General features: G+C 47.0%; 2 protein-coding genes and 1 pseudogene across 2 annotated transcripts in view; 2 read left to right on the top strand and 1 right to left on the bottom strand.

Moving 5' to 3' along the window:
- The window catches only part of LOC109880750 (potassium channel subfamily T member 2), a 94,476-nt gene extending 93,108 nt beyond the window's left edge, over window positions 1–1,368 (top strand). Inside the window, exon 31 of the mRNA XM_031828004.1 lies at window positions 115–1,368. Within this exon, the coding sequence (XP_031683864.1) occupies window positions 115–232 (118 nt within the window). The 3' untranslated portion in view covers window positions 233–1,368. The remainder of the gene's footprint in view (window positions 1–114) is intronic.
- LOC116374334 (uncharacterized) lies at window positions 1,242–10,255 on the top strand (annotated as a pseudogene).
- LOC109880762 (tripartite motif-containing protein 35-like) lies at window positions 8,954–13,940 on the bottom strand. Its single transcript, XM_020472957.2, has 6 exons — window positions 13,253–13,940; window positions 12,457–12,552; window positions 11,780–12,010; window positions 11,671–11,693; window positions 11,463–11,581; window positions 8,954–11,253 (listed from the first exon to the last, which is right to left on the bottom strand). Exons 1-6 carry the CDS (start codon window positions 13,784–13,786, stop codon window positions 10,694–10,696), a joined length of 1,563 nt encoding a protein of 520 aa, XP_020328546.2. The 5' UTR covers window positions 13,787–13,940; the 3' UTR covers window positions 8,954–10,693.
- Between the last annotated feature and the right edge of the window lie 454 nt (window positions 13,941–14,394).

Genomic DNA, 14,394 nt, shown 5'->3' with positions numbered 1-14,394 from the left:
TTTCACTCAATATACTGGTCCAACGGTTTAGAACTTGTTATAAGAAGTTATAAGCATTTGTTAAATGTATTATTCATCTAAGTGTGTCTTGGTGTGTGTTTGTCCCATGTCCAGGTACTTGATCAGACCAGACCCTCTGTCTCTGTTGCCTAACCAGGGGGGCACTAGGAAGGTCAGCAACAGCCGCTCCGAGGGCCACAGGTTCGACACACAGAACAGCACCCATTTGTGAGCATAGACAACAGAACTCAGCAGCATAGGGGGAGTGGAGAGAGAAACGAGAGAGAGACAGAGAGGGAAACGAGAGAGACAAAGAGAGACAAAGAGAGTACGCGAGAGAGACAGAGCGAGGGAGAGAAAGAGAGAGAGAAACAGAAAGAGAGAGGGGGGATATACTATAGGGAAGGACACGTGTTCCACATCTACTCGGAAACAGACAGTCACAGCTGTCACGTTGTTTTGTATTCAGAAACTCTCAATGGCATGGACCTTTTCTACAAGCTGGTTTGTTTCATTTATGCACCGTTTCATTTTTGAAGTGGAGAGCTGGGGACACAGAAGTGCATTCAATGACCTTGTATTTGTATTTATGTATGTGCATGTACTGTATGTATGTTATGAGCCAGACACTGCCATTTATATCTGGACAGCCAAAGGAACACATTTCCAAATGACTGTTATTTTTCTGTATCTATGTGGTTGTGTGTGTCGAGGTGATTGCAGCCGAGCCAACAGAAATCTGATCTGGGGTTTCATGAATATGTTCTGTACCTTTTTATCTGATCGGACTGTTACTTTAACTCTCAGTCAGTTCCCACGTTTCTCTTTTAGCTCACCAGCAGCAGAGGAAGCCAAAGAGCAGTGATCACCTGTCAATTTCCACAAATAGAGAGCTAGCAGGCAGACACTAACGCTGGATGATCTACAACACCATTTACTGTCTTCAGAAAGAAAGGGAAAAGCCTTGAAGGAGTGGCCCAGTCGATGAGTATCTCTTGAACAAAGCCAGTATTCGTTTACTGATTCATGTAACTTTATGGATAGTTCCAAATGGCCACGGCCAGCTTTTCTGTCTCTGTTAATTAGTTAGTTAGTTATTTAGTGTTTACCCTTCCCCACGTCTCCTCAACCAGCTCGCTATTCTATTATTGTCATGCATGTTGGAGAGTCATGCATGTGGAGACCAAGGTCTTGAAAGCCATGTGAATCTTTGTCTGAAACTCAGCAGAGGTTTATCAGAGATGGTGGCGCCACCGTGTGGTGAGAAGGCTGCTCAGCATCCATGCACTACAGTGCCCTCATTCAGTGCTGTTTCAACAGATATGGAAATATGTATATATTAAAGTTGCTATACATCTACTCTTTCAATGGCTCAGTTTGATTTCCAATTCATTTTCAAAGCTGTCATTATACTCTCACACTGTAGCCAGGCTTGGCTGCCGTGCCATCTTCTTCACCCAGTTATGGCTTGCTGTGATCATGTTTGTATTGGTGCCAGTGTATCTTGTTCACCCAGTTATGGCTTGCTGTGATCATATGTTTCTATTGGTGCCAGTGTATCTTGTTCCCCCAGTTATCTCTTGCTGTGATCATGTTTGTATTGGTGCCAGTGTATCTTGTTCACCCAGTTATGGCTTGCTGTGATCATATGTTTGTATTGGTGCCAGTGTATCTTGTTCCCCCAGTTATCTCTTGCTGTGATCATGTTTGTATTGGTGCCAGTGTATCTTGTTCACCCAGTTATGGCTTGCTGTGATCATATGTTTGTATTGGTGCCAGTGTATCTTGTTCCCCCAGTTATGGCTTGCTGTGATCATGTTTGTATTGGTGCCAGTGTATCTTGTTCACCCAGTTATGGCTTGCTGTGATCATGTTTGTATTGGTGCCAGTGTATCTTGTTCACCCAGTTATGGCTTGCTGTGATCATGTTTGTATTGGTGCCAGTGTATCTTGTTCCCCCAGTTATGGCTTGCTGTGATCATATGTTTGTATTGGTGCCAGTGTATCTTGTTCCCCCAGTTATGGCTTGCTGTGATCATGTTTGTATTGGTGCCAGTGTATCTTGTTCCCCCAGTTATGGCTTGCTGTGATCATATGTTTGTATTGGTGCCAGTGTATCTTGTTCCCCCAGTTATGGCTTGCTGTGATCATGTTTGTATTGATGCCAGTGTATCTTGTTCCCCCAGTTATGGCTTGCTGTGATCATATGTTTGTATTGGTGCCAGTGTATCTTGTTCCCCCAGTTATGGCTTGCTGTGATCATGTTTGTATTGGTGCCAGTCTGCTCTGAAGGCTATGCATATCAATAGAGGTGTTTTCCTACCCTTATGAATCCCCTAACGGTCTGAATGCAGTCTCCGGTAACGTGGGAACATTGCCTTTACATTTGAACCGTGATGTAACGCTGAACTTCAGCGATACAGTTTTATAAACATACAGAACATATACAGTGGGGAGAACAAGTATTTGATACACTGTCTATTTTGCAGGTTTTCCTACTTACAAAGTATGTAGAGGTCTGTAATTTTTATCATAGGTACACTTCAACTGTGAGAGACGGAATCTAAAACAAAAATCCAGAAAATCACATTGTATGATTTTTAAGTAATTAATTTGCATTTTATTGCATGACATAAGTATTTGATACATCAGAAAAGCAGAACTTAATATTTGGTATAGAAACCTTTGTTTGCAATTACAGAGATCATACGTTTCCTGTAGTTCTTGACCAGGTCTACACACACTGCAGCAGGGATTTTGGCCAACTCCTCCATACAGACCTTCTCCAGATCCTTCAGGTTTCGGGGCTGTCGCTGGGCAATACGGACTTTCAGCTCCCTCCAAAGATTTTCTATTGGGTTCAGGTCTGGAGACTGGCTAAGCCACTCCAGGACCTTGAGATGCTTCTTACAGAGCCACTCCTTAGTTGCCCTGGCTGTGTGTTTCGGGTCGTTGTCATGCTGGAAGACCCAGCCACGACCCATCTTCAATGCTCTTACTGAGGGAAGGAGGTTGTTGGCCAAGATCTCGCGATACATGGCCCCATCCATCCTCCCCTCAATACGGTGCAGTTGTCCTGTCCCCTTTGCAGAAAAACATCCACAAAGAATAATGTTTCCACCTCCAAGCTTCACAGTTGGGATGGTGTTCTTGGGGTTGTACTCATCCTTCTTTCTCCAAACACGGCGAGTGGAGTTTAGACCAAAAAGCTCTATTTTTGTCTCATCAGACCACATGACATTCTCCCATTCCTCCTCTGGATCATCCAGATGATCATTGGCAAACTTCAGATGGGCCTGGAGGTGAGATCTTGCATGGAGCATGGAGCCCCAGACCGATGGTGATTGACCGTCATCTTGAACTTCTTCCATTTTCTAATAATTGCGCCAACAGTTGTTGCCTTCTCACCAAGCTGCTTGCCTATTGTCCTGTAGCCCATCCCAGCCTTGTGCAGGTCTACAATTTTATCCCTGATGTCCTTACACAGCTCTCTGGTCTTGGCCATTGTGGAGAGGTTGGAGTCTATTTGATTGAGTGTGTGGACAGGTGTCTTTTATACAGGTAATGAGTGGAGAACAGGAGGGATTCTTAAAGAAAAACTAACAGGTCTGTGAGAGCCGGAATTCTTACTGGTTGGTAGGTGATCAAATACTTATGTCATGCAATAAAATGCAAATTAATGACTTAAAAATCATACAATGTGATTTTCAGGATACATTTTTTTTTTCTGTCTCTCACAGTTGAAGTGTACCTGTGATAAAAATGACAGACCTCTACATGCTTTGTAAGTAGGAAAACCTGCAAAATCGGCAGTGTATCAAATACTTGTTCTCCCCACTGTATATAATTATAAACAGGGTGGCTCGGGCCCTGAATGCTGATTGGCTGACAGCCATGGTATAACAGACCGTATAGCATGGATATGACAAAACATTTATTTTTATTTCTCTAATTACGTTGGTAACCAGTTTATAATAGCAATAAGGCACCTCGGAGGTTTGTGGTATATGGCCAATATGCCATGGCTAAGGGCTGTGTCCAGGCACTCCGCTTTTCGTCGTGCTTAAGAACAGCCCTTAGCCTTGTTATATTGGCCATATACCACACCTCCTCAGGCCTTAGTGCTTAAATAGACCACCATTATATGTATTAGGGTTCCTTCACTTTCCATTAATCACATTGGTTCACATTCAGTCCTACTCTCACAGAAACCCACTGCCTCTACTATTATACTCTAACCTACTCACACACTCACAAACAAATATACAGTTGTTATTAATGACTCAATAGATTAGATTACTCCTGCAAGGAAACACACACTACCCTCTAACACAATAAATCCCTGTCATTGTGTGTGTGGCAGTAGTCGGATGATTAAGGGTGTCACTGAGAGGGAAATCAGCCATATCACCTCCCATGAGCAGCGTCATCATGAGTCGTTCACCTCCCTCTAAGAACCACAGTTCTGGCCCAAGTGCTTTCCACTTTTTATTTAACCTTTTTTAAACTAGGCAAGTCAGTTAAGAACACATTCTTATTTACAATAACAGCCTACCCTGGCCAAACCCTCCCCTAACCCGGACGACGCTGGGCCAAACCCTCCCCTAATCCGGACGACGCTGGGCCAAACCCTCCCCTAACCCGGACGACGCTGGGCCAAACCCTCCCCTAACCCGGACGACGCTGGGCCAAACCCTCCCCTAACCCGGACGACGCTGGGCCAAACCCTCCCCTAACCCGGACGACGCTGGGCCAAACCCTCCCCTAACCCGGATGACGCTGGGCCAAACCCTCCCCTAACCCGGACGACGCTGGGCCAATTGTGCGCTGCCCTTTGGGACTCCCAATCACGGTCAGTTGTGATACAGCCCTGGATCAAACCAGGGTCTGTAGTAACGCCTCTAGCACGGAGATGCAGTGCCTTAGGCCACTGTGCCACTCAGGTGACGGTTTGTCCAGGCCGTGGGAAGCGTCCTCTCATCTGCTCCCTGAATCTGATCCACTTTCTGCTCCCAAAGCTGAGTTGTTTACATTACCTCATTCTATTGTTCGATGGACACACAGCTTTTAGCTGCAGTCCAGGCTGCGTCCCCATGCCTGCTGTTGGCTTAGCCCTCATCACAGTTTACATGATGTAACTTCCCACTGGGCACAGACTCAATTCAACGTCTATTTCACGCTGGTTCAACGTAATTTCATTGAAATGACGTGGAAAGAATGTTGATTCAACCAGTGAGTGCCCAGTGGGTTCTATTTCATTTGCAACCATCAGGTATGGTATTAACGTCCTTCATTTCCCATACACAACCCCTTCTGCCCATGGCACGCGCACACACACACACACACACACACATACGACTCAGCATACTACCTCATATACACAATCTAATGTGGACTGGGTGTGGTGAGGCTACAGAATAAACACTCAATGAAAATAATTGACGTTATAAATGGGGTGAGAAGGCCGAACAGTCACACACTCCAGGTCGCGGCAGAGACTGAAACGAGAAGAAACGGCAGCTGGAGCATGCAGCGTCCTGATCACGGGGGCCAACTGAGGCCTGGGTTTGGAGATGGTTAACAGATGGTGAAGTCTCCCTGGCTGGTCCGCCAGTTATTAGCCTGCTGCCGAGACCTAGACGGGCTGAGAGCTGAGGTGAGAGCAGAGCTGCTGCTGCTGGAGCAGAGAGAGGAGATTGGAGTGTTCCTTATTCCATGTTGTTCTTAGGGCAGCTATGTCCTTGAGGGTAGAGCCATGTATTTAGAGAGTTGGGTCGACTTTTAGAATGTTGTATTTTGTTTTAATTCTAGACATTCAGTTACATAACCTTATTTAAATCAAATCAAATGTTATTGGGCACATACATACAGTATATTTAGCAGATGTTATTGTGGGTGTAGCAAAATGCTTGTGTTTCTAGCTCCAACAATGCAGTAAAATCTAACAATTCACAACAATACACACACATCTAAAAGTAAAAGAATCAAATTAAGAAATATATAAATATCAGGATGAGCAATGTTGTAGTGGCATTGACTAAAATACAGTAGAATAGAATACAGTAAATATATGAGATAAGTAAAGCAGTATGTAAACATTATTAATGTTTACATTATTATTATTATTATTATTATTATTATTAAAGCCAGTGATTCCATGTCTGTGTATATAGGGCAGCAGCCTCTAGGGTGCAGGGTTGAGTAATCGGGTGGTAGCCGGCTAGTGATGTCTATTTAACAGTCTGATGGCCTTGAGATAGAAGCTGATGTCAGTCTCTCGGTCCCAGCTTTGATGCACCTGTACTGACCTCTCCTGCTGGATGATAGCGGGGTGAGCAGACAGTGGCTCGGGTGGTTGTTGTCCTTGATGATCTTTTTGGCCTTCCTGTGACATCGGTGCTGTAGGTGTCCTGGAGGACAGGCAGTGTGCCCCCAGTGATGTGTTGGGCAGACCGCACCACCCTCTGGAGAGCCCTGCGGTTGCTGGCGGTGCAGTTGCCATACCAGGCGGTGATACAGCCAGATAATTATGCATCTTTAAAAGTTTGTGAGGGTCTTAGGGGCCAAGATTAATTTCTTCAGCCTCCTGAGGTTGAAGAGGTTCTGTTGCACTTTCTTCACCACACTGTCTGTGTGGGTGGACCATTTCAGATTGTCAGTGATGTGTATGGCGAGGATCTTGAAGCTTTCCACCTTCTCCACTGCGATCCCATCGATGTGGATAGGGGCGTGCTCCCTCTCCTGAAGTCCACGATCAGCTCCTTCGTTTTGTTGACGTTGAGATTATTTTCCTGACACCACTCTGCCAGGGCCCTCACCTCCTCCATGTTGGTAATCAGACCTTCTAATGTTGTGTGGTCTGCAAACTTGATGATTGAGTTGGAGGCGTGATTGTCCACGCACTAATGGGTGAACAGGGAGTACAGGAGGGAGCTGACCACGCACCCTTGTGGGGCCCCTGTGTTGAAGATCAGTGAAGTGAAGATTTCCTAACTTCCCCACCTGGGGGCGGCCCGTCAGGAAGTCCAGGACCCAGTTGCACAGGGTGGGGTTCAGACCAGGGCCCCAAGCTTAATGATGAGCTTGGAGGGTACTATGGTATTGAACCCTGAGCTATAGTCAATGAACAGCATTCTTAGGTAGGTATTCCTCTTGTCCAGATGGGATAGGGCAGTGTGCAGAGTGATGGTGATTATTAAATATTCCCCATATTTTGTTAAAAGGGTGCTCACATGGCTGCCTTAGAATGTTGAAATAGTGTCATGTAAATGCATCATAATGCACAAACCTCAATGGCCCAACTCTCTAAATACATGGCTCTGCTTGAAGGCAAACTCCACTGAATAAGGAAAACTCTACTGAGCAAAGATAGAAAATAAAGCCTTCCTGGAGATGTATTTTCTGTGTCTAACCAACAATGTGTCTGTCCTTTGTGTTTAAGGGTCTGCGAGACCTGGCAAAGCACTACCCCAATGTCATCACTGTCGTCCATCTTGGTGAGTACTCGCTCTGTTCCATTCTTCTGTTTCTTCACGCTCTAGCACTAGGATTATTGAGCCTATTAATGGCACTGTTGTCAATCTCACCAGTCACAGCATGCACTTGTATAGCCTGTACTGTATGAATCACATGGCAGAGTGCCAGGTTACTCTGAGCTGGCCAGCTGGGATGTTAGACTGGATACTGGGGTTGACTAGCTGTTTGTGCTTTCAGGACAATTACAGGTAGGGGTGGTAAGACAGCACAAACAGATCTGGGTTTAGTCTAGCGGTTGACTGACAGACTTTTTCTCCTCTGTGTCTGTCAGACGCCACAGACCCCTGCAGCATTAAGGAGTCAGCCAGGTGGGCAGTCTGGTGGGGAAGGCTGGGCTCAACGTGCTGGTAAACAACACAGGGATGCTGACTCACAGACCCCTGCAGCATTAAGGAGTCAGCCAGGTGGGCAGTCTGGTGGGAAAGGCTGGGCTCAACGTGCTGGTAAACAACACAGGGATGCTGACTCACAGACCCCTGCAGCATTAAGGAGTCAGCCAGGTGGGCAGTCTGGTGGGGAAGGCTGGGCTCAACCTGCTGGTAAACAACACAGGGGTGCTGACTCACAGACCCCTGCAGCATTAAGGAGTCAGCCAGGTGGGCAGTCTGGTGGGAAAGGCTGGGCTCAACGTGCTGGTAAACAACACAGGGATGCTGACTCACAGAACCATGCAGACCACAAGTACCCAGGAAATACAGGCTGCATTCAACACCAACACCATGGGCCCTATGGACATCATTAAGTTAAGGGCAGAGAGCCAGAAAAACACACATAGAGATACGTTTTAGAGGACATTCAAAATGTATTTGTTTTTCCTAATGTCGGCAAACAAAAGGTGCAGAATACTGAAGAATGATTCATCATTTTTGTTTTCTCTGTCTCCCTCTGTCACCCTCCTAAGGAGTTTCTGCCCTATCTGCAGTCAGCAGCCACAGCCAGTGGGAAACCAGGAATGTCCTGCAGTAAGCCAGCTGTGGTCAGCATTTCCAGCATGGTGGCCTCCATGGCAACCATCAAGGAGATGTATTCTTTCTTGCCTATGGCATCTCTCAAAGTGAACAGACTTCTGTTACCCTGCCTGTCATAACACAGCCTCTCACATCACATTATATTCCCTGTCGGGTTAGCCCAGCCATGTCAGTGGAGGCTCTTTGTAATGGCTGGAATGGAATACTTGTCATGTCTGATGAGTTTGACCTTTTCATTCATTCCGTAGTCATGGCTCTACATCCAATCTATTGCCTTGTATCCTCTCCTCTTTAACAGCCTCCCTCCCTTCTCTCTTTCCTCTCCTCTCAGGCTGGTCTGAACATGCTGACGCTCTGCGCTACAGAGGAGTTCAGGAAGGATGAGATCCTGTTTGCGGTCCTGCACCCGGGCTGGGTCCGCACTGACATGGGTGGAGAAGGGGTGTGTCTGACTGGCAGGGTGGAGAAGGAGTGAGTCTGACTGGCAGGGTGGAGAAGGAGTGAGTCTGACTGGCAGGGTGGAGAAGGAGTGAGTCTGACTGGCAGGGTGGAGAAGGAGTGAGTCTGACTGGCAGGGTGGAGAAGGAGTGAGTCTGACTGGCAGGGTGGAGAAGGAGTGAGTCTGACTGGCAGGGTGGAGAAGGAGTGAGTCTGACTGGCAGGGTGGAGAAGGAGTGAGTCTGACTGGCAGGGTGGAGAAGGGGTGAGTCTGACTGGCAGGGTGGAGAAGGGGTGAGTCTGACTGGCAGGGTGGAGAAGGGGTGAGTCTGACTGGCAGGGTGGAGAAGGAGTGAGTCTGACTGGCAGGGTGGAGAAGGAGTGAGTCTGACTGGCAGGGTGGAGAAGGGGTGAGTCTGACTGGCAGGGTGGAGAAGGGGTGAGTCTGACTGGCAGGGTGGAGAAGGAGTGAGTCTGACTGGCAGGGTGGAGAAGGAGTGAGTCTGACTGGCAGGGTGGAGAAGGAGTGAGTCTGACTGGCAGGGTGGAGAAGGAGTGAGTCTGACTGGCAGGGTGGAGAAGGGGTGAGTCTGACTGGCAGGGTGGAGAAGGGGTGAGTCTGACTGGCAGGGTGGAGAAGGGGTGAGTCTGACTGGCAGGGTGGAGAAGGGGTGAGTCTGACTGGCAGGGTGGAGAAGGAGTGAGTCTGACTGGCAGGGTGGAGAAGGGGTGAGTCTGACTGGCAGGGTGGAGAAGGGGTGAGTCTGACTGGCAGGGTGGAGAAGGGGTGAGTCTGACTGGCAGGGTGGAGAAGGGGTGAGTCTGACTGGCAGGGTGGAGAAGGGGTGAGTCTGACTGGCAGGGTGGAGAAGGGGTGAGTCTGACTGGCAGGGTGCTTCTATTGAGTGCATTGACCTCAGGGTGGGAAAGATTGTAATGAACTATGTTTAAGCACCTTAGAGCAGCGTTGTCCCAGTAGTCCATCAGGAGCAGGAGTCAGAACCCAATAGTGGGTCGTGGCATAAGCCTACAACTGGGCTTTGGTCTGATATTCTGTTTTGATTATCTGGTGGGGTCAAGACAACATTTGAAAGGCTTTGATTAGTCATGTACCAATATAAGTCTAATACCACTACTGCTACAGAGGCCGACCATGTATGTGTTTACTATGACCACCAGGGGGCGATGCTCCAGAGAGTGTGGAAGGACTCCTGAGCGTGATGGACTCAGACTGGGGCCTTCCTGGACTATGAGGGAAAAGTCATGCCCTGGTAAACTCACTGGATTGTACTGAACACTGGAGAACTCTGAACACAATATTTTATAATCGTTCTATAAATACACATCAAATAAACATGAGTAAAATCAAGTGGTATCCCCCCAAAGTTTATTCAATTGAGAATGGAAAAAAACTACCTTTTGGGGCTTTTATATAGAGGAATTGTAATATTCATTGTGTCGTATTGAATATCTTCATTCATCTCACACGTGCTCTTTACTACACATTCCATAACATGGCAAAAAAGCCCATGTCAAATGGAGTCTTTCGGTAATAATCAGGATCTAATTTCTTCTATCAATAAAGTCAAAAGGCAATCAAAAAAATCTCTAAAAGATCTTTCAAAATGTTTTCCGCACACACCGTGCCAAACATTTCACTACTCCATTACTTATGTGTCTTGAGGCTGGATATGTGCCTTGGATGTACAGCTACCACTCTCTTTGAATGGTGCGATCAGAACCACTCCTCATCACCAGGTGGCGCTGTTCCACACAGCCACTTTGACCGGGCAGATCTTCAGCGGGCCGGGGTTGTTGCCGTTGATGTTGGCCCCAGGGCAGAAGAAGGGGAACATCCTCTCAGTGAAGAAATCATTGAAGGTGTAGATGGAGGTCATATTAACAGGGTTGGAGAAGGTCACCTCCCCAGACTCGTAGTCCAGCTGTACCCTGACCCTCTTCAGCTCCCCTGTCAGTTTGAGAGGGGTGCGTGGCCGGGTCACGGCCATATACTCACCCTCGCAGTGGGAGATCATCCACAAGCCACCCTCAGGGCAGCCTGAGATCCGGCCCTTCCTGTTAATGGACTCCTTGACCACACCCAGCATCCAGTCGTCCTTGTCCCCCACCTCTACCTCCCAGGCGTGGCAGCCGGTGGTGAAGCCCTCAGAGCCCAGGACGAACACGAAGTGGTCAAAACGCTCTGGGTTGTCTGGGAGCACCTGCACATGACCACTGTTGGTCACACTGGTCAGGTCCTTGTTCAGAGAGAGCCAGGAGTAGGCCGTGTTAGGATCCAGAGTCACAGGAGCTGGGAGATGGAGAAAGGGGCTTTAGTGATGGAAACAGTTTTAGAAAATATTTACAAGTTGTGGATCTAGTAACAAATGAATTAGCGTACATCTATACGAGTTAGTAGAAGTTCTATGGAACGTTAGTTAATGCAGTTATAGCTAGCTAGACACCCAACAAGCCAAAGACTGGAGCATAAACAGACTACTGTAGTCTTGTTATACATACTGTACTCCACCAGCCCCACCATCTTCTCCCAGACCTTGTACTTGAGGGAGCTGACATGCTTCGCCACGTTGATCATAGCACCGGAGATCTCCTCTGGACCCTTCTGAGGTATCACAGCTCTACAACAATATAACAGCCACTTAGTTCTAGTTGGAGTTTGGTACATTACATTATAAGGGGTATTAGGTACTCAAGTCAAAACACTTACCTCTTCTTTGTGTTTCTGTAGTTCTGAAAATGGAACAAGACACATGTAATTTTGTAATTGTTTGTACTGATAATACTGCTGGTTTATAAAAAGGTCCTATTCTTCTTACCTGGAGGAAAAGAGCATCACTGGAGGCTATGTCATTATCAATAGCGATGATGGCGTGAGAGAGGGTGAGGATGTCTGCCGTGATGCCCTCTGTCTTCTTCCTCACCAGATGTCTCTTCTGCTCATCTTCCTCCTGTAGAATAGCTATCCTGGTTTCCTCCTCATTCTGAAGGAACTGCCTGAGCTGCTCAAACTCCTCTCTGATGTGATTCTCTGTCTGCTGGGTCTGGCTCTGGCCAAACAGGAGAAACAGGTCATAGGAGACAATCTTATATATAACTCTAGAACAGTGGCACACAATTGCAGACATTTGTCAAAACATTGTTTTGGTAGGCAAGCCATTGACAACAAAGTCTCTTACAACCTAGACATGTCTGATATCTGTGATAAAATCAATCAATTTAAAATAACTTTATTATCCCTCAAGGGGAAATTGCTTGGTCAAACACCAGGCACTTGTACTGCTTGCTCAAATACAAGGCACAAAGCATATTGACTGCTTTGTCCACATGAGGATATACTGTACACAAGTTATAAGACCATATTTTCAAGGGTTTGTTTTTTCAAAGGCATTCCTCCAACTGTTTACAGACTAACAGTGTGTGAGCTAAACATCAGTCAGTGCTGTGTTGTGATCTGCTGATGTCCCACGGTTTCAGACACCCTGTTTGTTGATACCTTGATGTGCACAGTTGTGTCATCACACTCCTGCTTGGCTTCATAGAGGCCACGGAGGCTCTTCTTCAGAGGGATCAATTCTTTCTTCATTTCTTCCTGAGGGAGAGGGGGGGCGTTTTTAGAGATACCACTGTAAAGTGTGTAAGAGCGTCTGAAAGTTTAGCTCAAGCAAATCTAGCCATGTAAACATGAACGTCAATGGCAGAGCCAAAGCTCATCTGAGGTCATGCATAGGCTGCTGTTTAACCGTAATCAGGATATTTTGGTGATATTTTTTGGGTGAAACCATATTCTATGGTTTTTGGAGTACCGTCTGCAACTGCACACAGACGTTTACAATAGAAAAGTTTATTCTGAATCAAGAATTAAAAAGTATCACCAGGTAAGGGTTAGTTGAAAAATTGCTTCCAATAGCATACGGTGTAACTGTGTAAGGAAGCATTCACGTATCACCTTACAATGTGTATTTATTTTTTTAATTATCCAACTAGCAGATACAGTATCAATGGCTCTGGCTCCCTTTCGAAATGTTACTGCTGTGAAATCTGGCACATCAATAACAATCATGTTTCACAATAGTTATGTTTGATTGCTGACTGTACTGCTTCAAGGTTTATACTGGTGCTAAAACAAGCTGGATTAAGAATACATTTTCAAGGTAATATGGTCAATATAAAGTAGTATATCTGAATAAAAACTGAAATTAAAAGATTGACAGAATACAATATTTGCAACACCATAAAAGAGGGTTACACAACCATCCAAAACTGAATGATACGAGACAAGCCAGTCTAACCTTGAGCTCCTGGGCCCCCTCCTCCAGTGGGATCACACAGTGGCCCTGGTGCCTCTTAGATGTGTGACACACACAGCAGAGCACCTCGGCATCGTCCTGGCAGAACAGCTTCAGCACCTCCCCGTGTGTGTGGCACTTTGCCTCAGACTTCACTGGGACGCCCCCTCTGTCTGGCCCCCCGCCCGCCTCGCCCTGGATCCTCTGCTCCCTGAAGAAGGTATCGGCCACGTTCTTCAGAGCCAGGCTCACTGTGGGCTCTGTCAGGGAACACTTTCTGCGGCACACTGGACACTCGCGCCTCGCCTTCTTCTGGTTCCAGAACTGCTGCAGGCAGGCCCGGCAGAAGCTGTGGGTGCACTTGAGCACCACAGGGTCCCTGAAGATCTCGCAGCACACAGAGCAGGTTAGCTCATCTTCCAACATGGAGCCCGAGTGAGAGGACACGGCCCTGGGCCGCAGAGCCATGACCACCTTGGGGCTCTGTAAGAACGAAGGTTTCCCAGGCTGGGAGGAAGCCCGTGGGCGCAGCGCCATGACTGGCTCCTTCACTGTAGCTAGAGACTACTGTGGTGTATTCCCTTTTCAGTGGAGGAAATATCTTTCAGCAGTGCTGTAGCATCTACTCTTTCCTGAGGAAAGCGCTCTGCCAGCTCTCTCACATCCAGGAACAGACACTGGACTGACAGCTAAGGACACACAACATAGTAAATGAGGGACATGAGATCACATCCTATGGGTGACCTGGACTTGTAGAACAGGTCCTGCTCCGCCCCCCCCAAGGGAAAAATGTCTTTAAAAGCCAAATCACGTCCCCTGGCCTCCTACCTACTGTACCTGCCTACAACAGGATTCTAAGAAACTAGTCCTTAGTTATTATGCCTAGCCCAACTGACCTCCCAGTCAGAGTCAGTCTGCTTGTTTCTGAGAAACGAGTGTCATGTGTGGGTAGAGCCTGGAGCAACAGGTGCTGCGGTGGGAGTAGGGTTAGGAGGCCTCCGACTGGCCACAAACTGGTTGAATCAACTTTGTTCCAACGTAATTTGTCAGTGTAATGTGACGTGGAATCTACATGGAAACAAGTAAACTGTTGTTTTGAGGGTGAAATTTCAAACACGGGATTGTGTCACCATTGTAACAAATGT

This window comes from Oncorhynchus kisutch, linkage group LG6, assembly GCF_002021735.2.
Source record: "Oncorhynchus kisutch isolate 150728-3 linkage group LG6, Okis_V2, whole genome shotgun sequence".
Classification (NCBI taxonomy): domain Eukaryota; kingdom Metazoa; phylum Chordata; class Actinopteri; order Salmoniformes; family Salmonidae; genus Oncorhynchus; species Oncorhynchus kisutch.
The sequence above is the reverse complement of the archived record's forward strand: the minus strand, read 5'-3'. Positions and strand labels throughout refer to the sequence as shown.

Coding starts and splice junctions, on each gene's coding strand:
- LOC109880762 (XM_020472957.2), bottom strand. CDS start 13,786: ATGGCGCTGCGCCCACGGGCTTCCTCCCAGCCTGGGAAACCTTCGTTC. Junction 11,582..11,670: donor TACAGAAACACAAAGAAGAG/GTAAGTGTTTTG, acceptor ATATTGTTGTAG/AGCTGTGATACCTCAGAAGG. Junction 11,254..11,462: donor GGTGGGGCTGGTGGAGTACA/GTATGTATAACA, acceptor TCCATCTCCCAG/CTCCTGTGACTCTGGATCCT.